Source organism: Poecilia reticulata, linkage group LG10, assembly GCF_000633615.1.
Source record: "Poecilia reticulata strain Guanapo linkage group LG10, Guppy_female_1.0+MT, whole genome shotgun sequence".
Taxonomy (NCBI): Eukaryota; Metazoa; Chordata; class Actinopteri; order Cyprinodontiformes; family Poeciliidae; genus Poecilia; species Poecilia reticulata.
This window is the reverse complement of record NC_024340.1, coordinates 23,053,942-23,075,490: the sequence shown is the minus strand read 5'-3', so window position 1 is coordinate 23,075,490 and position 21,549 is coordinate 23,053,942. Positions and strand designations below refer to the sequence as shown.

Genomic DNA, 21,549 nt, shown 5'->3' with positions numbered 1-21,549 from the left:
GAAATTTGTTGGTGAACAAACAAAACAAAACTAGAACATTTTGGGGATGTTTAAGTCCGTTTACATCAGGCTCAAAATTAAGGCAACGTTTTAGCAAAAATAAACATCACGCAGCTGTCAAACAGGTGACGGTCCAGATCTGCTTTGCTACTTCAGGCACTGCGTGGCTTCAAATAGATGATGGAACCAAAACTTCTTGCTCACCGCCGGAAAATCCTGACGGAGGATGTCGGACCATCACTTTGTGGCTTACCGTTCACCTGTGGGCTGTGAAGCAGGATGATGGTTGCCAGTTGTTGCATCACTTGATGGAAGTTGTTGCTGCCAAAGTTTTAGTTTTAGAGGAGAAACACTTTATCACATACGTTAAGACTGGATTGAACAGTTTTCTTTTGCTTGGAGAAATCATAATTTTTAAAACTGCATTGTGTGGTTACTTAAGATATTGGTAGCTGGTCTGAAAATGTGTTTGACAAACTAAAACATTTAAATTTGGAAAAAAAAAAAAGTAAACAGAGCTTCTGCCAAAAAGAATTGGCAGAAGCTCTGTATGTGTATTCAAAAAGATGACAAGATGAGAGAAGAGGACGTCCTCATGTACGGAGTCTGTCCCAGTGGAACGAGACAATGTCCCACTGTGACAGGTCACCAGACTGGATTAAAAAGCCCCATTTCCTTCTGTCAGATGAAGACACTAATGTGTCCATGTGATATGAATTTATGACAGCATTAATACAGGAGGGGGATCGGTCACTTCACCAGGGCGCCATGTCGTCCAGAGGGAGAGAAGCATCAGATGAGGGGACAATTTATACCCCCCAAGAAGCCATTACAACCCGAAAAGCTCCTGCTGACCAGGGTCTGCATGGAGAAACCAAACTAACCATCATTTGTTGAACCAGCCTCATCAGTCGCTCATCCAGGACCAGAACATATTTACGTATCCTGCTCTTTTCAAAAGCAGTCAGCTTCTTTAGGAGTCATATTTCATATGGCAAAAATCCAGTTTCAGTAAGATCGAAACAAGAGCTGAGATGTTATCAGTATATTCCATGCTGGTGTGTTTGGTGTCTGGCTTTTCAGCTGACCCCACACTGAGCTCTGAGAAGCCCTGATTAAATCTCTCTTTCTCTTCTCTGCTTTTAGGACGCAGAGATAATGCTCATTAGGAGAGACAGCCMAGGACTTTGGACTAACGCTTAGGTGTGGCTGAAACAGGGCGTGACGGCAGGACAACAGAGTCAGACTGAAACCGGAGCTGTGGCTATTTTGTGGAATATCGGTCTATTCATGAAAGCATAAAATGTATTTTTAAAATAATATTAGATCAAAGTGTTTGAAATTTCTCGTATTACATGAGATTTGTTCAAAAATATTAGTCAAAAATTGCCAGTACTGTGGAAAATTATTATTTAGGTTAGATTAAAAGATTGATAATTCTACACCTGAAAGATGAGATAAAGATGAAGTAACAAAAGTCTGCCTTAAATATGATCAAGTGTGCTTTAAAGCTGTCTGACAGCATTTGTTTTTTGTACAGAAGATAATACTTCCATTCTGTGCTTCAGATAAGATGGTTCCTTTCATTTCGACTGCAACAAATTGCATGGTCTCAATAAATTAAGAAAGAATGAATAATGTTGGTTTCAACAGTACCGCTTAAAATTATGATCTTTTTTACTTCATTTTTTAAATACAAATTCACAGTCATTAGAAATCCAAGAGTCGCTCAGATTCAGACCTGGACAGCAATGTGTTGTCCAACCCGGATGTAGATAACGAAGCATTTTTCCTGGAGCAAAGTGGCTGCCTTAGTTTAATTAACATTTTTGCTCATAATTAATTGATTATGGAACTTTTCTGGCTTTAACAACAAATCAACTCTCAAGGCACCAATTTCAATTAAAAGTGCAAGAAAATTAATCCAGATTAGCTTGGTTTCAGTTAAGTTTAAGGATTAAGGGTCATCCTCAGGAAACTTAGCTTCCTATTACTTGTCACACTTAGAAACTGTGGATCAGGTGAGCAGAGAGTGAAACCGACGCAGCCAAGACGACGAGACAGTGATTTAATCCTCTATCTCGATAATTGAGTCAACGACCCTCTTACTTCTAGCAAGTATTTTCTATTAAAACAAAACTCTCATCGGTGAGAGGAAACCAGGCAGGACTCGGATTTCCACGGCGTGGCTTCCTCTGCGCGCAATCACAGCTGCTGGACCGGCGGTGGAGTCGGTGCGCTCTAGCAGAAGACATCCAACCTCCTCTTCTCCCGGCTCAGTCTGCAGCCTGCGTTCCTCTCCATCCTCTAGATGCCTCCGAGCTTCATCAACTATCTGAGTCTGACACGATGGCAGCACTATAACCGCTTTTGTCTTGGTTTGCTTCGATTTTTCGTTTTCCTCCTGCCGATTTGAGTAAACCTCACGCCAAGAAAACGCAACAGACTCTCTCCATCTGGAAGTTTGGGAGCGCGCGTCGCTCTGGAGGAGATAAAGCGATGGGGGTCCCGGTGAAAACAGCGCTGGCTCTCCTGGTTCTCGCCGTGGCAGGTGAGTTAGTTTTCTCAAGCATTATTATTATTATTATTATTATTATTATTATTATTATTATTATTATTATTATTATTATTATTATTATTATTATTATTATTGATTGCTATTATTAATTTGGTGAGCTGTCTTGAAATTGTCTTGCCCTACTGTTGCTCACTTTCTTGACCATATGGAGGTGTTATTGGTTGAAGGTTATTGCACTTTCTGCCCCAAAGCATCAAGTTATTGTTTAATGAGTTTAAAGCAGCAAAATCTGGGCAGAATTATATTTATTTATTTCAATGCAAATGCTTAATCCGTGGCTAGTTTTCTGGAGTCAAATTCAGTGCAGTGGGAATAGGACTTTAAAGCAGGTGGTTCAATTAAACTACCTTTTAATTATAACTCAGGTGATGTGTGATATGCTGAGATTGAGCCTCAAATCTTAATTCAAGCAATTTAAGATTTATGACTTTTTAAGGTGTATAAAGCTGCATAAAGTAATCTACAAACACAAGAAGGGAATTAAAATATGTTCTGTGCCCTACATGCAACAACATTTTGTGTTGCATTAACAAATCTGGGGGAAGTTTATTGGGAATTTTTTTTGTGTTGGACCAATCCAAGTGCGATCATGCCTAACTAAGGTAGTATTAAAATGGTACATAGTTTTGGAAAATTCATTCACCTCCTACAGAACCATTTGATGCAATTACTATACAAATGAATTTGGACCAGACTAGCTGTCCTTCCTGAAGAAAAGAATCCCAAAAGCATGATGCTGCCATCGCCATGCGTTGCTATGGGGATGGTATGTAAACGGATATTTTGCTTTGAGAAACAGTGTTTTGTATTTATGCCACAAGGTTTAGCTTTGGTTTGACCAGAGCAACGTCTTCAACATTTTTGTTGTGCTCGTTGCACTGCTTGTGGTAAACACATATTTTTATGAATAACTTTCAACAGTGACTTTATTTTATCAGTTACTGTAAGTCATTGTTTCCCACTTGTGATCTCAGAGTTACCCTGTGCACAGGTTAATATTATTGTTGCCTAGCTGGATAATCATCTTGGTGCTGGTGTGACATTCAATTAAATTCAAAATACTTTATTAATCCCAAAGAGAAATTAAGTTTTGTTGTAACTCATATTATTTCAGGATGATTCAAAGACACATTGTGTATGGTGTGCATCAATTTTAGAATGATGGCTCAAATAGTTCTCAGTTCTCAATAAAATTGTCGAACATTGTTGCACTTTAAATCCTAACTCTTCCATAAACTACTCCACACCTTTATCCCTGACCTGTCTGTTGTGTCCCTTGGTCTTCATTAAGCTTTTTATTTACTAATGAACTTTGGAGGCCTTCACAGAACGGCTCCACCTGCACTGGGATTACAGGATGACAACATTTGGTTACTTCTGAAAACTTTTACAATTACAAAATTTTATTTTGGGCTATCAGAGTTAATGGGACTGAATGCAAATACATGTCAGTTTTTAAAATTTTGTAAGTTAAAAATTCTCCCACAACCATGACAAATTTGGTTTCTATCTCACAATTATACACCACTTTCTTTCAATCTGTTGAAATTTCAATGAAATACATTATTAACCTTTGTGGATGTAAAACAAGTTAAAGGCAACATTTTTCTAAGATATTGAGCATTGAGAGCATGCAGTCATTTGGGTAAGAGCTCAGCCTTCACCCTAAAGCCTGAATTCAGAAAATTATCCATTCATCCATCCATTTTCTATACACCCTTGTCCCTCAGTGGGGTCGGGAGGGTTGCTAGTGCCTATCTCCAGCTAACGTTCCGGGCGAGAGGAGGGGTCACCTTGGTCAGGTCGCCAGTCTGCCGCAGGGCTTTAGAAAATTATGAGAAGTTAAAGTATCTTCAGGACCTCTCCATGGTACTGAAATGAGCTCAAAAGAACACAAAATAAAATACAAAAGCAATGCTAATGTGTATCATAATTTGATTTGTTAATCCATGTGGCAAAAATACAACAACATTCTGGTTGTGTGTCTTCAACTGCAAATAAAACCACTAAATGTTTATTTTGTATGTCCCGGTTGGAATTTCTTTCCACTCAGATTAATTTATTTTTATGTAATTTAATAGTTAATGTGCAGCTGAACTGATTTTTATGAATATTCTATTATCACCTCTGCTCCATCTGCAGGTGACACAGTGGTCCACTTATCAGGAACATAAATTACATACTGGTTTTAAACTTTTTATGATTTATTTGAATTATTGTTATGCATATTGATATTATTAAAGATTTTCTTTCATCCACTTAAAGTCAGAGTTATTCATACAGACTCAAATATTTAAATACAGCCTCGATAATGCTTAAACGTCCCTTTAGGATTCAGACTTTGACCGCATGTTTTTATTTTAGCCACAGGATTAAAGCTATAATCCTTTACCGGGTATCACTCTTTTTATCAGAATGAACAGAGTTCATTTAAATCTGTAACAGACATGGATGCAAGGCAGAATTTTCCAAAGGGTTGATTTTACTCCATTCTGATAACATTAACACATTTTCTTCATCACAGAGCTGATTTCTCTGTGTGTTTTCTCATGGAGTTTCTGGTTTCCAATTAATCTCAGGCTTACTGTTTGTGCCTTGATTTGGCAAGGTGGTACACACACAATGTAGAACATATTTACCGCCATAAATATGAGTGAAAACTTTGTTTTTAGAAAACATTTTACTGCTGTAGCATATCACCACAGACAAACTTTTGAAAATAACAAAAATCCTACATTTATTTAATGGAAAACAGTGGTGAATGGGAGACTACTTGGTTTTCTTCTATAGCATTTCATGAGGATAAATCTTACACAGAGACCATTTGACCATTTCTCTTCACAATCTGTCTTTATCGTTTGTTGTGGTGGGTGTTGGGACTGAAGATGTCCTTGGATAAAGGTGGATCTTGTGTCCAGAGAACTGTTTGTGTGTTTATATCCCAAAGAGCTCCTGATGCTATCGCTGTAATAACAAGAAGCAAATTGTAAATGGACTGAGCTTTTATAACACTTTTCCGCTCATACTAACCACTCAAAGCACTTTACACTGTAGCTACTTTCATCCAATCACACTTACATTTATACACTAATACTCAGATTGGTAAGCAGTCTGGGTTATGCCTTGCCCAGAGGCACATCAACATGTGATAGGAGGAAGCTGTAATTGACCCTACAACCTTTTAATTGCAAGATGACTACTCCACCCGCTAAGCACACCGCATCCGACACCCTCCACTTTAGTTAAGACCCATGAGTTTTTCTTTTTTTTCCCCACACTATCCATTCTTTGTGACAAGCTGAACCGGTTGGAAATATTTTCTTGTTGAAAGCCTCCATCTTTGTTTCACTGCAACAAAGCATATGATTCCATGCAAAATCCAAAGTCCACATATTTACATGTGAGCTGGTTCGCCTGACACGACGCCAAAACAATATTTTGTATCCATAGTATCTAATAGTTGCTATGGGTAAAAGAAATGAGCCTGTTTGTCATGTCGTATTTGCACCATGAGCAAACATGATGTCATGGATTATTAATGATAAGCTTATTTAAACTGAGCATCTTAAAAGAGAAGTTTAAATAATAAAAATAATTATGTTTAAATAAAATTTCATGACATGGTATGTTTTTCCAACTGAATAACTATATTCAAAACATTCTGACACCAATTGTTAAAACATTTAACCGAGCATTCRGGATGCATAGAAACTATACATAATCATGACTTTATGTGGATTATAAAAAAATAATCCACATAAAAAAATCCCCCCCAAAATTCAAAACTCTGTTTTTTTCTGAGACTAGAAAGATACTATTGATAATAAAAACTCTTTTCTCATAAGTACTGATAAATATGAAGTCACCAGGGCCCCTTATCCATGAGCTGACAGGTTATAGAGTTGTGTACAATAAATTAGAATATGCATTTTGATTAAGCTCATTCGTAAGATTAAAAGTATCCTGAAAACAACCTTTCAGCAGGTATTTTTATTATTATTATTATTATTATTATTATTATTATTATTATTATTATTATTATTATTATTATTATTATTATTATTCCCACACTTCTGAACTAAGTGTTTTTTATAGATCTGATGTAACAGTCTAGTCTGAAAAGTTATGTTTTCATTAGCAGTAAGTAGAAAAACATCATAATTAACCGGAACGTACACTGGATGAAAAGTGGGATTTTCGACAGTTATTGACACCTAGTTCTGCCGTGCGCATGGAGCATGAGGGCTATCGGCAAGAGGTTTTTGTCAGAGTGGAAGGTTGTAGAGCACTGCCAAGAATGGTCAAAAATGCTATGTGTCCGTGTTCCCCTATCACCTCCCTCCCCTTGTGCTTAGCAGAGGTTTTCGTATTTAAATAAAGTTGCTGAGAGCCATAAAAATGCAAATCAACTGTTGAGCACTGGCCTTTTGACTCTCATTCCTGTTGTAGCTAACCCATTTTACCTTCTGTAGGCTTGATGACGTCTGTCTGCCTTAATGTGTTTCACTTAGTGGATTGAGTTACTGAACTCATAATATTCCAATTTACTGAATAAAGTTGTTTTACCACGCTTGTTGTGATTATGGTGTTTGTATTACCATAATAAGTGGATGAAGTGAGAAATCAACTCTATCAGCAAATCAAGCTGTGGCAGCAGTTCCAGTAGCTGCCACCCAAGCTGTGGATTCATGTAAAAGTCACACAGTGGGAGCAGAGAAAGGAAGAAAGCCATTTTCTGAGCTTCCCGTGTCTCTTCTTGTTTCAAGCCATCTCAGACACGTCAAAGAAAGAAATAAAAAACAGGAAACAATGTGGCAATATAGAGCTTTCATTGTTTTTTGTTTCCTTATATAAAGAAGGTTTTACTAAGAGGGAAAACACTGAGACAAAGCAATGAACAGAAATCAGAAACTCCAGGAAGGTTCACATTAAAAATGCTAAAGGTCTGACTGCATTTGACCACATGATCGAGGATGCACGAGTTGCACTCTGCTTTTTTTAAAAAAAAGATTTTTTAATAGAATGACCGATTAGGGCAGTGTACTGAGTAAATCCTAGTACAGCTAAAGCCTGAATTGTTTTGGTCCACCACAAATGGCATTCCCCTGAATTATTCACCATCCTAAAAAGAAACCCAAAAAAGTTTGTTTTCCTTTATGTGTCGTCTGATAATAGATCTTCTGTCTGTGTCATTCAAACACAACATCACCTTTTCATCTTTCTTTTTCTTTTTTCATCTCCGTGTTCTGATCTTTGTAAAGATTTTACGTGAGTGGGGAAAGAGCTGAAGATTAATGTCTGATTATGTTTGAGTCTCTCTGCACCAAAAATGATGGTATTTTTATTTTAGTGGCCATAAATTATTGACGTGTGGAGAGTGCACTGAGGCGGACCGAAGTGTCTCTCTCTGTGGGTGGGCATGCATGTGTGATGAGACCCACTGGTAGACACAAAGCTCCATCTCAGCTCCCGTCAGCTAATAGASCTCATTCTTTCCTTATTTGCTCTTTGAGGATTTGCTGTCAGAGTTAACACCTAACACGACCTCGCGCAGTGTGCGCTACACGTATTCATGTTTTCCTGTTGCTCCGGCATTCATAGGAAGACATTAATCTTTCCCAGTTGATAAATATTTTGTGGGACGGTTTATTTTTACATTGCCCCCCTTTTACATTTTTAAAGTAAAATTGGCTTCTTCTGTTTGGTGCGGGACAGTGAGAAAAGTAGCAAAAGGACGCTGCCACAGAAGAGCCCATTATACAAGGTCAAATCACTATAGTAAGGTTATTTGAAACCTCAGTCTTTGTTCATCACTGCACCTTGATCATGGTGAGGTTTAAATAGTGTCTTTGTGAACATCCATGTCATTATATGCAGTGTCTTCCAATTAAATTATATCCTTTAAATCTTTTCACAACTTGARCAGAAACTTTAGTGTACAGTATTTTATTGAGATTAAACACAAAGTAATGCATAATTATGAAGTCTAAGGAAAATGATAATACAATTTCAAAAATATTTKACCAAAGAACGTCCACCTTTCTGACTTCACTTTGTTCCACCACGTTTGAGTTACGTCTCCACCAGTTTTGAATATTTAAAGATGTGTGTGTCTGCCAAGTCTTGTTGCAAAACAGCTTTTGTTCAGTCAGACTGGGCAAAGATGTCAGTAAAAAGCAATAATCAAGTCTCACAACATATCCTTTATTTGGATCTAGGTTGCCCTGTATTTAGCTCYATCCACCTTCCCATCCTGCTGAAGAAAATGATTCCCCCCGCATAATGCTGCCCACACCGTGTTTTACTAGCGAGATGATGGAAAATCTGAGAAGTGCATCACTAATAGTCAACAAATTCTGGATAGAAATAATGAGCCACACACACATTTMCTTACTTTTTGTGCTAGAAAAGATACTATAAAAGCTWGAAGAAGGAAATCGGCTTGATTTTGTACATGACTGCATAGATATGTGACATTATGTAAAAAATGACACTAAACTTTAGTCAGTAATATGCAGTTTGTTTCCAACAGTTTTCTTTTTCTGYGTGTGTGTTTGTCTCTGCATGTTYCCAGCTGCCCTGTGTGCAGACGTAGAGGAGAGGCTGGTGAGTCACCTGTTGTCACCGGAGCGGTATAACAAGCTGATCAGGCCGGCTGTCAACAACAGCCAGCAGGTCTCCATTAACATACAAGTGTCCCTGGCCCAGCTGATCAACGTGGTAATTGAACGCAGGATCCCACAGCCGAAAAGACACGCTGCCATCACACCATTGCATCATCATGGATTGTTATTTTAAAGGATTTCTCTATGTGTCTGAMCTGTGTCGCCATGTTTGTCTGCCTTTCAGAATGAGAGGGAGCAGATCATGACCACCAACTGCTGGTTAACCCAGGTTTGTTCAGCTGAACTCCATTGTCTGTTGCTATATTTGTGTGAGAAAAGGGATTGTTGCGTGCCTTTAGTTATATTAGTCAGTGTCATACGCTCACAAACGTATTTAGGTTTGTCGCAGTGCAGTGGTTTGTARAAAATTGTGCACAGACGTAAAGCAAGTTCCCTGGTGAGGTCAGCTCACATGTTAGCCAAAGATTTTGGTGTGCTACTATTATAAACACACGTTGACAGCTGACTCAACCAATATTTTTATGGATGAACCAGCCTGTTTACGTWTGACCTCTGCATTCATTTATTTTGTTTTGTTACAATTATTCGTACATCTTTTCAAAGCTCCTTGTAGGGGATAAATAATGGATGTTTTGAAATGACTGTGTGTGTGCGCGCGTGTTTTTAAATTAATTAATTCACATGGATTTCCAAAACTTTAATTTTGCATCAGGGATGGAATGACTACAGATTAATGTGGGATCCCAACGAGTATGAGGGAATCAAGAAAATCAGGCTCCCGTCACAGCACATCTGGCTTCCAGATATCGTCCTCTATAATAAGTAAGATGGCTTTCTGACTGTGCGTGTGTAGGTGTGTGTGCGTGTGTGTGTGTGTGTGTGTGTGTGTATGCATGTAGTGCATGTGTGTGTGTGAGCATAGCTGGAATGAAATCGGAAGTTTGAGAGAAATACTTGAAAAAACTAAACTTTCTAAATGGGAATTCAGTTCCCCTGTTTCATTTCTGATATTGATATTTTTTTATCTTGTCGTCGTTTCAGGTAATAGTTTTCAAGTTTCTTTCACTAACGGTGTCTCTGGTCACTACAAGGGAAAATATATATGTACTTATACATATATATGTTTTTATTTTTAGGAAACACCAATTGCTAGGTAAACTCTTGGCTATTGAGAAATGATAACTTCTCAATATAGTTTCTAAATATTGAGAAATTATATTGAGAAATGTTTCTTAATATTGTTTCTCTGGAGGTGTGGACTCTGTTGTAGGTTTAAACTTTACCCAATATCTGACATTTGTCAGTAATGTATACAGGCAAACCTTATGGAGGATATGAAGCTTACCGGAAATTGCCAGTGCAGTAAGCAACTGTCCCCCACTGGGAACATGGCCAACACACGGACTGAACAGYTTCACACTTCCTCCGTCGCCACTGCTAAAACTGCAGGTGGACAGATGCCGTCGTTCACAACTTCTCCATCTGTTTTCTGATTGGCCCAGCTGAAATGATACTRGAGAAAGTCTATGATAGACTGAGGGTAACCTTTTCTATCAGACCTAAAACAAAACAGGACAATTGATGCCAAGYACACATCCAAACTGGTTTTAGAATGGATAAAGTAGGCTGATGTAAARCTTGCAGAWTTATGTCTCCAAAGTTTCAACTTTAAACCCGTTGAAAWGAAGTCTGGCTGAAGGTTTGATCCTACCAGTTCAAATATCCAGCCAGAATTTTAGCAGGAACTTGTTGATAGCTACAAAAAGTGAGTTTGAAGGTTCAACTCACTGAGAAAAATGTGCCAAAGCAAATATTAGTGAGGGTGTAATGATATGCTGGAGCTCTTGGTCATAATTTTTATCAAGCTTTATTTCAAACTTGATTACTATGTTTCTATGTTCTGTAATTATTCCGTCCTAGAAAAAGAAGGGTTTTAAAAAYGCCTTTGGTTTTCTCGTTTCTTTCAGCGCTGATGGAACGTATGAAGTTTCYTTCTAYTGCAAYGCTTTAGTTTCCAACAATGGAGATGTTGACTGGCTCCCGCCGGCTATCTACAAGTCCGCCTGCAAAATCGAAGTCCGAGATTTCCCCTTTGACCARCAAAACTGCACCTTRAAGTTTCGTTCCTGGACGTACGACCACACAGAAATAGATCTCAACCTCCTCAGCGATTATGCWTCACGGGATGACTTCAAACCCAGCGGTGAGTGGGATATCGTTTCCCTGCCGGGACGAAAGAATGAAGACCCAAACGACATCAGATACCTGGATATYACCTATGACTTCATCATCAAGAGGAAACCTCTGTTCTACACCATCAACTTGATMATTCCCTGCATCCTCATCACCTCCYTGGCCATCCTGGTGTTTTACCTTCCATCAGACTGTGGTGAGAAGATGACTCTTTGCATCTCCGTCCTCCTCGCCCTGACTGTGTTTCTACTTCTTATCTCAAAGATAGTGCCGCCAACATCTTTAGCTGTGCCTCTCATTGGGAAGTACCTGATGTTTACAATGGTGCTGGTCACCTTCTCCATTGTCACAAGCGTTTGYGTGCTCAACATCCACCATCGGTCCCCAAGCACTCACACCATGCCGCCTTGGGTCAAGCGGGTCTTTCTCCACCGGCTCCCTTCTTTCCTCTTCATGAGGAGACCCGGCAGCTCAAACATCCGCGAGAAATTCAGGAAAAAACACCAGAGGAAAAAGTGTTCAGATCAGAGGCAGTGCGGAGCAGAGAGTGGGACGAGCATCTCTGCAGGGGTGGCGGATTCTTCACCGTCCTTCTATGTCAATGAAGAGTCAGCCAAGCGCTACGGCTGGAGAGTCAGTGACTTATCGGAGAACACAGAGATCAGGAAGAGGATGACGCTCAAGAGTAATATTGATGTGGAGGACGCAGTGGATGGAGTGCGCTACATTGCTGAGAAAATGAAGAATGAAGATGATGATGAAGGGGTAAGTTGTTTTGTGGCACTAATAGGGAAACTATTATCACTCCTTGAACTTTGGGTCACATTGCAAAAAACAACCCTCAATGTATTTTAATTGGATTTAATGTGAAAGTACGACAAACAATAGTGCGTAGCTGAAAATCTAAGTGTGCCAGTGAAACATAGTTTTGGAAATATCTCCATTGGATTTAGGTCTGGACTTTGACTGGGCCACACTGCAACCATCTCTGGTTGTAGTGAGACAAAATTTGTACAAAGCTTAAGAGTTACAAGAGTATAGATGATGCTTGAGACAATTTATCACTCACTGCAGAAATCCCGCTACACAGTGTGCTACTTTCTTTCTTAAAAAAATATTTATTTGCTGTCTTTTTGTGTTTAATCTTAAAGAAGCACATCTGATGACTATAATTATATCTGACAGAGAAATGTTCTGAATAGCCATTCACAAAGTCAGAAGAGTTGTTGCTTAACAACTTTAGAAATGAAAGCTTGGCTTTACAGAAGCAAAACAAATAAGGAAGCAGAAGAAGTTTGGGGTCACTCAAGATTTCAGCAGAATATTTTACAAATTAGCTGCAGTGCTCCCATCTGTCGTACGCCTGCAGGTCTCTACAAGACAGCTTGATAAGCTGTTCCCACGTGGACGATACTGTGTTTTATCAGGGAGAGAAAATCTGCGAAAGTGTGGGTTATTTTCTCCAGGAAAAAAAAAATGTAATCCAAGTTAGGAGGTGCATCCCCTCCTAATATGCCCACGGACCGGATTGCGTTCTTCCCTTTCTAAAGATTTAACACGTTAATTATGTTCGCTGTGGAGTCAGCACATATTAATTGTTATTCTCTGTCTCTGCTTATTTAGCTCTGCATAACTGATTTTTTCTGTGCTCTTTCTGAACTATTTTGTTAAGAACAATGTCGCAGAAACGACTTGGAAATAATTCACACTATTTATGGCAAAATGCAGTGAAATGATTCAGAAAGTCAGCTTGAAACAGCTGTAGAGATTGAAAGTTGAAGAATCAAACTGAGAAAAATTTCAACTGAAAAAACTTTGAACGATTGACATTATGCTGCTACTAGAAAATCGTAGAAAACGTCATATCTGATTATTACTCTGTGAGACAATAATTAAGACCAGGAAGTTGATGAGTTGCATTTCAACATGTTTTGACGCGTTTCTGGTTCTGAGGACAACTTACTGATCTATAAGGTTTTTGTAGGTCCAGAAGTTATCATTAGTAGTCTGTTGAGTCTTTATTGTTTAATTTATTAATAGTACAACTTATTTATAGTATTAAATGAGCTCCTGGTTTCAGGCATCTGACTTTATCAAAAGAGACGAAGCTTTGAATTGAATTTATCACCATTTCTTTTTTTTTTTTTTCGGTTTCTCTTTAGTTGAAGACCTTAAACAACAAACTAACAACTTTTAACAACTTCTCTGATTCTCTGCAGATCATTGAAGACTGGAAATATGTGGCCATGGTGATTGACCGCCTCTTCCTGTGGATTTTTGTATGTGTGTGCGTCGTTGGTACTGCAGGACTTTTCATGCAGCCTCTGTTCCAGAGTTACAACACCCCGGTTATTGAAGACGCAGAGCATAAATAAAACCAGAAGCTCCACCCTTAAATTCTAACATTTCTCTAAAATTAAATAAAATTTCTAGGAACTTAACAGATCTCTGTTAGGATGTTTGACACATGCATCTTGCACATCCATCACTTCACCTGCTGACTTTTGATCTTCGGATTTTATTGTCCTCTACGCACCCAGTGTTGTCATATCAGGTAATTTATAATCAACAGTGGAGCAAGATTAATTAATCTATGTTAATAAGGCAAGATAACTCCCTTTGTTTCTTTTTGCCAATGGCACATATGCTGTATGGATTTATATCATTTGTATTTGCCTTGTAAAAAAGACACAGGAGAAAACAAATAAAAGTTCTGATGGGTTTCGTGACTGTGAGCACTCACATTTCTCACTTGGAAAGCATTTGCCCAACTTCTTCTTCATTTTCTTTTGTGTGTAAAGCTTGCTTTGTTGCACAACCAAAAGATATTGTCCACGGTTGATAGCAATTATTCTCAAATGGCTATTACAGTTCGTTCAAGTGGATTTTTGTTTTCCTATCCAGTTTGCATTCATCAACTCTGAAACCAGCAGCAATAATGTTCATGTAATTCATCTAGACACTCTTTACTTTAGTTTCTGTATTCTCTTTCATATTGTTTTCTTGATCTTTGCCAATAATATATTAATACAACTAACTGTATCGTTTAATTTCTTTAGTGATTTTTCAGTGAAGGTTGAACTTCATGTTTTTTTCCTCCCACTGACAAATCAAATGTCTCTTTGTGTTTTAAACAAACTGATGGGATCTGATGTCTAATTTAAACTGATCAATAGCGTTTAGACTGTAACTAAACGCTGTGCTGAAGTTCAAACTCAGTAACTTTTTCAATCCTGCAGGTTTTTGCTTTATTTATGCTACAACCACACAAACAGATTTTTTAAAATAATTTTTACCTTTTTAGGGGGCTGCTGGTGTCTTTGCCCTCATCACAGTATTTTCACAATGCTTCTAATTATCAACAAGGGTTTTTGACTGCCACATATTCCAGACTATGGCATGTAAAAAAACAAAAAAACATAAATATATTCTGAACAAGAAGTTCTGGAGAGCATTTGAGTGTGTCTCCTTTCGCCTGTGTGAGAAACAGTCATGAACAAGGATGAATTATAGTCAACAGATTCCCTGGATGGCCTTTTGACCTCGGGGCTTGCAACCTCACCTTCTGTTATTTTGAGATGGCATTAAGGCTGAAGAAACACTGACTGGGACTGAACACACTCACAATAACTGGAGTCAAAAGTCTGGCAATCTTCCCCATCTAGATTATATCACAGCTGCTGCTTCCTTATATACAGTGCAGTCCTGAAAAAGGGTCACGAGCTAAATGGTAGAGTTAGCCTTTGGTTGCATGTCAAAAATAATCTGATCTAACCTAATCTCCAGATAGATGTGAATCAAGCACATAAGCATTCAGACTGCCTTACAAACAAATAGCTCTAACACGAACTTCAACTGGGCTTCACGTTAGCTCAAGAATGGCTCATTTCATGGGTTTCTGTAGCTGTACCTCATCCTGGACGTTGAAGATGCTGCTGGAGAGGGACGTCTGACTTTCCAAGTTGTTGTAACTTCAACATTTCACTGACACAAAACTCAGAGTAAAAGAACTCCCTCACACTTTAGCATTAAGCCAGGTATTCAAAACAGAATTGTATAATTATTTTAACGATAATGAAAAGACACCCCCCATTAATAAATGTGTGCACAGTGAGCTCTGAATTGAACCCTTCTTCTGTTTGAACGTTAAAACCACTTTGAGCCTGTGAATATCAGCCAAACGCCCTCAAAATTCAGAGCAGACAAGGAGGACATGCACTTCAAACACACACTCTCGTGATCAGAAACATTTATAATCCCTGTTCCCACTGAAGTGAGACTGTGTTTAGCAATTATAGCTCATATTAGTAGCCCCAGCCATATCCTAATATGACACATAAATTACATTCTTGACATTTCCATCACTTTCTATCACCAGAGTGGCTCTATGAGAGTGGGATGAGAGTTAAGGGGGGAGGATTGGTGTGTGGAGAAGTTGTTTATCTGCACAGCTGGAGAGTCACTTAGGGCTATAAGTCATAATTTGCTTTATTTCAACACTTTATTTTATGGACACTTTGGTTTCCGTTTGTTTTGACATTGTTTCTTGATTTATTGCTGCCTTTCTGCCCCTTGTGTCTTGTCTCAACAGAGGCTGCCTGTTAGTAAAAGCAGGCGATCTCTAAAGAGCAGGCAGTAGAGGCTTTTACTCTTTTTCTCTCTACGATAGAGAAAAAAAACATGAATGAGTGCAGCCTGATCAGTTGACAGCCCTGAGAGTTTTACTCTGATTTTATCAAACAATATGCACTTTCTGTGAATTTCTGTGAATTTTCCCCTGGTACTGAATCCTGTTTCTGCCCACAACAGTTTTATACATTCCTGGCAGGCCTTATATCAACATTATATCATCAATATATTTATATTTTGTCCCTCTTTTCTACATCTTAGATAATCGCCTTTTGGAATTCAAACACATTGGAACTAAGATATTCTTACTGCTATATTCAGTCTCTTAAACTGAATTATCTTTGTGGATTGTAGATTAAACATGGGGACAAACTGTATCTTTTTTAGTGACTGGCTAATAAAATGCCCGATGATTCATTTTAAATGTTATTGTTTTGCTGAGTTTGACTGGTAAATATTGAAGAAACCATGAAGTTAGGAGTCGTTTTATGATTGAATTACCTAAATGTCGAAGTTAATGACTGAATACAGCAGCCAAAATTTAAAGAAAATATTTGAAGAATTCGTAGAAAGCTTTTAAAAATAATGATCAAAACCACATTTAAAGATTTATGTAAAGTTAAATCATTGGGGGATGACTTAATGTCTGTTCATACTGTTGATGAAACCTATTGTTTATGTCAAGGCCTGTGGCCTTTACCTATTTCTTGATTCTTATTTATTTGCTATGTCTCTGACCTGTTTTCTCATCATTTTTTAAATTTAATTAGTTGTTTTATTGGAATTTTGGTAAAATTTGTGAAAGCATTTTTTTGGATTATGTGGTTTTTGTTGACAAACACTTTCCTTATTTAACTTTGGTTTCCTTTAACAACTAGTAAACAACTAACCAATCCTTTATGTGCTTAAAATGAAGTAATGAAATGTTTGTTAAAGATCTCAAGATCTCAAAAACAGAAGGTAGTATTGTACATTTGATGTAGATTTTGTATGGATTAACCTTCTGAATAAAAATATCTATACAAAAAAAAAAAAGATCTCAAGATCGAGAGGAAACTATTTTTCAGACAGAAAATCAACGATAACAACAATGAATGGGAAACACATTTTCACTCAAATTCTCTTAAGTTCACCTGTTGCCTCTCAGGAAGATTTGACTTTTATAGCTCCCTGTTTGCTTTGGTAGGTTTGTCTTTTGGAGCCCATGCCTGGTATTAAACTAACCAACCGTAAATACAAACTCCAGGCTTGTCAAAAATGAACTCAGTGATGCTACCTGAAAAGTCAGTACCTGATTTATCTTGTCAATTTAAAAAGTGGATTTTTGGCATTTTTTTAATCCAGCGAGTGTGTCTGCTGGCAGTGACCCATTTAGAGGAGCATCTTGTGAAAAGGAGCCCTGATGCATCCAGGTCCATTGCTCAGAGGCCAAACACTGAAAAAGAGACAGACAGACGGAGCTGTTAACACCGTAGCTTCACAAAATGTGACAAGAGCAGAAACCAGAAAGGTGGAGGAAGGAAGACAAGAGTAAGAGACGTGGAGTCGAGGACGACAGCAATAATAAAGGTCAGTCATAAACAAGAGACCTCTGCTGCCTGAGGGATCGGCTGAGGAGCCGACATTAAAGACCACTTCAGAGTCCAGCTGGAGATCGATAAGCATTTCATTTTCTCTGAAAGACAAACTCACATAAATGTATAATATGTGAGCATTCGCTGTGTGAGAACATACTGTACGCACTGATGACATATTGGAAACAAGGCATTTTCAACTGCAGTTATTTTATAAAATATCTAAAAAGATATAACAGAATTTTAAATTTATTTCTGCTTTGAGTGACAAATATGTTTTGTATCTGATTAAAATCTTAGCTACAAATAAAACAGAAAAAGATATTAACACACATTGTTCTATTCACATTCTTCTGGGTGGGTAGGACAAAACTTTGCAAAAGTATCCCAACTTCTTAATAAATAAAAATAACCCTCAAGGCATGCTGCTGCCACCACTGTGTTTCAGTGAAGTTATGTTTAAGGTTAGTTTTCCTGCTTAAATGTCAGAGATATAGATTTAATAACTAGAAGCTGTCGAATTGTCAAATTCTTCCACCTGAGCTGTGGATCTCTGCAGCTCCTCTGGAATCGCTAAACCTGTTTCTTCACTAATGTTCTCTAACAGATCTTTGAGACCGCACAGTGGATGAATTTAAAGTAAGCTGAGATCAAATAATACTCATGTTTGCTGCTTAGGTGATTTCTCAGGGCAGATTGCAAAGAACTTTATCTCAGCTTATCAGAGTAACGGATGAAAATCCACATGCATATCACATTTCAACACCAATACTTTTACATTTTGAATATAAAAAATGTATTTGGCCAAGGTAAAAAAGGGATGAGCTGCACTAGATTTATTTATTTTTTCTTAAAAACCGCATATAATTCAGCTTTCTAATTATGGACTACTTGTTGTTGTCTATTACACAAAATACCAATAATATACATTGATATTTGTAAGTCTCTTGTGACAAAACGATCAAGCGGTAGCTGTAAATATTTTTTGCAAGCCACCGTGGCAGTGTAATATGTTCCCTGTATTTGTCTGTTGCTCTCATCTCATCTCCATCGTCCTCCAAAGGACATTCCTTCAGGATTTATACCTGCCATTTCAGCTCCGAGGTCGATATTTATGAACCACATTAGTGCGTCACAGAAAGTGGAGCTGCCATGCAGTTGAATCAGACTGCCATCAATCTTTCTCTCAGTAAAGGCAAGCCCTTCCTCATGCAGGGTCCAAAACGCTGTACAGGGATCTGAAGTGGGTTTCAGGCATCACTGTTACAGAGACAAATATGTCCTTAGGCCTGCTACCTGGTGACAGATTAAAGGGCTCAGGGCTGCCTTCTAGTGGCCAAACGAGATACTACAGAGTTCAGTTTTTCTGCTAACATCACTAAATGTCTTCAGGTGTCGTTTTGAAATGACTAAATATTAGTTAGAGAAACTCATCATGATAGAATGCTTCATTCACATCAGTATGATCAATATTATGGAGGACCAAAACTGACATAATTAAAAATAAAGGCAGAAATCTATATATATGTTTTAGTTTTTCCTTTCCCTTACATGTGTTTTCAACAAGAAACATGTGTTTTTTCCCCAAAACAGTTTTGCTTAGATTCAGTAATTAGGCTGTTTAGACTCCTAGCTTGAGATTGTAAAAAGCCTGTTAAAATAATTGTTACTAAGCTACTTGGAACTGATCAAAAATGGCTTGCAGCGACATTGTCCACAAAACACTTCTTTGCACAAAGCTTTGTGGAGTTGATTGTTTTATAAAAATGAGTCGCATTGCATGGATGTGTTTGACTCCCTCAAGCATGTCTAAAAAATAGAAAGGAAAGACGCACAAGTTGTCCTCATTATGAACTAAATATAAAGTATATTAAATTGCATTCCCATGTATGTAAAGGAAGTTTTTATTTAATGATTAATATGGGAAGACAGAACCATGCGAGAGGGGTCTGTGCAAAAAAAAAAAAAAATATATATCAGACAGAGACTGCTGTTTAATTAGCAGCGATGAGTTTTAATCAGATAGCAGTGAAGGCATTTAATTAGTCGCCAGTGGCTGAATTGAGCAACATCATGACCATGCAGGCTGCCTGTGGTGGACATTGGGTTATGGGACAGCAAGCAGGACGATCCTGAGACCTTAATGGGTCTTGAGCTGAAGACAGAAGAAGTGAGCGGCGATGAGGATGCGGGAGGCAGCTACATCTGAGGATGAATGTGTTGAAAGAGCGCGGGGTTGAAGAGTGTAGCGTGACTGGCACTTTGGGACAAGCTGCAGGGCAAAAGGGGACGCTGGAAGCTTTTAAGAAGAGGTTATCAGACAGGCTAACGGTGGAGCGGCGGATTAGATAGAGCATAAGAAAGAAGGGAATTATAGGAAGAAGGCTTATCATTATTAGGTTGTGCTAAAGGATAGAAAAAAAGGAAAGATGAAGTTATATAYAAATAACATCCTCCACTTTGTATGTTTGAAATCTTACCCAACAGATAGACACACACACTAACAGTACTGTGCTTTATTGTAGGTCTGAACACTGAAGAAAAACAAATAATTCATTATTGCATTAATAAAGTTAGTGAGAGGCTGCTGTAGAGCAGCGACAGAAGTCTTTCCTTCCAGCAGCTGTCAAACACAATCAGGAGTGCTTTCAGCAGAACATTATAACACAACAGTACAATGTCACCCCTATTTATGTGAATTTAACAGCTTATATGCAATACGCTTATGTATCCTGTTATTTAATATTAGTTACTGGACAAAATTCCTGCATAAACTATTCTATTCTATTCTATTCTATTCTATTCTATTCTATTCTATTCTATTCTATTCTATTCTGAGTTCTGATTCTGTTTTCTTTCACATTTTATTCATTGACGGATGAGAGTAAATTTGTGCTAGGTATGACAAAAGTCACAGAGCATAGTGACTGTATGTTGTCTGTAATTTGCTTTTGCTTTTTCACTTGAAAAACAAAATGGTCAGGGTCCACTAGATTAACTTTGAAGATAAGGAAAATACTTTTATATGAGAAACACGTCCCAGATTCTTTGGTTACATTTTATTGTTTACTGTATGTAACTGAAATAACGCTTCTTGACTGAGAGAAGGATTAAAAGCAAATGCCTAAAATGTTTCCCTTGCAGTTGTCAGATCAGAAAATCCTAAGTTTCTTTTTTAATCAAAATGTTTCCACCTATTTAGCTTCATGTATTCTTGAAAACTCACAGCTTTAAAGTTAAGTCTTTAAAAACATGCAAGAACACGGGATTTCAGCACCAAACGTCAATAAAAGACAAGTTAAGAGTAACACCGTTTTGTCTTTTATACACCAATGCCATGAGAAATCTTTGTATATTTTCAACATGACATGCATCGTGTCAACATCAGAGCACTGACTTTTCCTATAGGGACCAGGAAAGGAGACATGAAATACTTGTCAAAAAGAACAAACAATATCAACACAAGTAAACTAGATAAAACCATTGAAACATAGCCTCAAAAATAGCAATGAAGCAACTTAAGTGGGTCAATAGAGGAAAAAAATCACTTCACTTCCAGTCGGACTAATTGTTGTTAAGACTCAGAATCTCACCTTCTTGTCTCCTGCTATTTCTTACATCACTGGCCTTTTTTACACTCCTTGGCCTGAGTCCCTGCTAGATGTCTTTCTCTCTTTACTTTTACTGATCCCACCTTCTGTGCACCACTCTTGTTTTGTGCCTTGTGTTTTCCTGGTATTTTTGTTTTTCAGGCTGTAATTGGATTATTTTTTTCTTCGGAAGTCCATAAAAAATCTTTTTGTGGTGACTAGTTCAATGTCATATTTGCTTCTTGACTGTAAACATGTACAGCTTCCAAAGCCAATGGCTGCTGCAGACACACACACACACACGCACACACACACACACACACACACACACACACACACACACACACACACACACACAC

General features: G+C 37.9%; 1 protein-coding gene across 2 annotated transcripts; it reads left to right on the top strand.

Annotated features, from left to right (window-relative positions):
- The first annotated feature begins 1,973 nt into the window (after nucleotides 1-1,973).
- Nucleotides 1,974-14,132, top strand: chrnb5b (cholinergic receptor, nicotinic, beta 5b). 2 transcript variants are annotated; one of them, XM_017306969.1, is made up of 6 exons: nucleotides 1,974-2,551; nucleotides 9,153-9,184; nucleotides 9,428-9,472; nucleotides 9,917-10,026; nucleotides 11,172-12,162; nucleotides 13,617-14,132. In XM_017306969.1, the coding sequence occupies exons 1-6, from the start codon at nucleotides 2,500-2,502 to the stop codon at nucleotides 13,770-13,772; spliced, it is 1,386 nt and encodes a 461-aa protein (XP_017162458.1). In that variant the 5' UTR covers nucleotides 1,974-2,499; the 3' UTR covers nucleotides 13,773-14,132. The 2 variants fall into 2 exon arrangements, with proteins under 2 accessions (XP_017162458.1, XP_008418567.1); XM_008420345.2 differs by having other exon boundaries at nucleotides 9,153-9,298.
- Nucleotides 14,133-21,549: the final 7,417 nt, after the last annotated feature.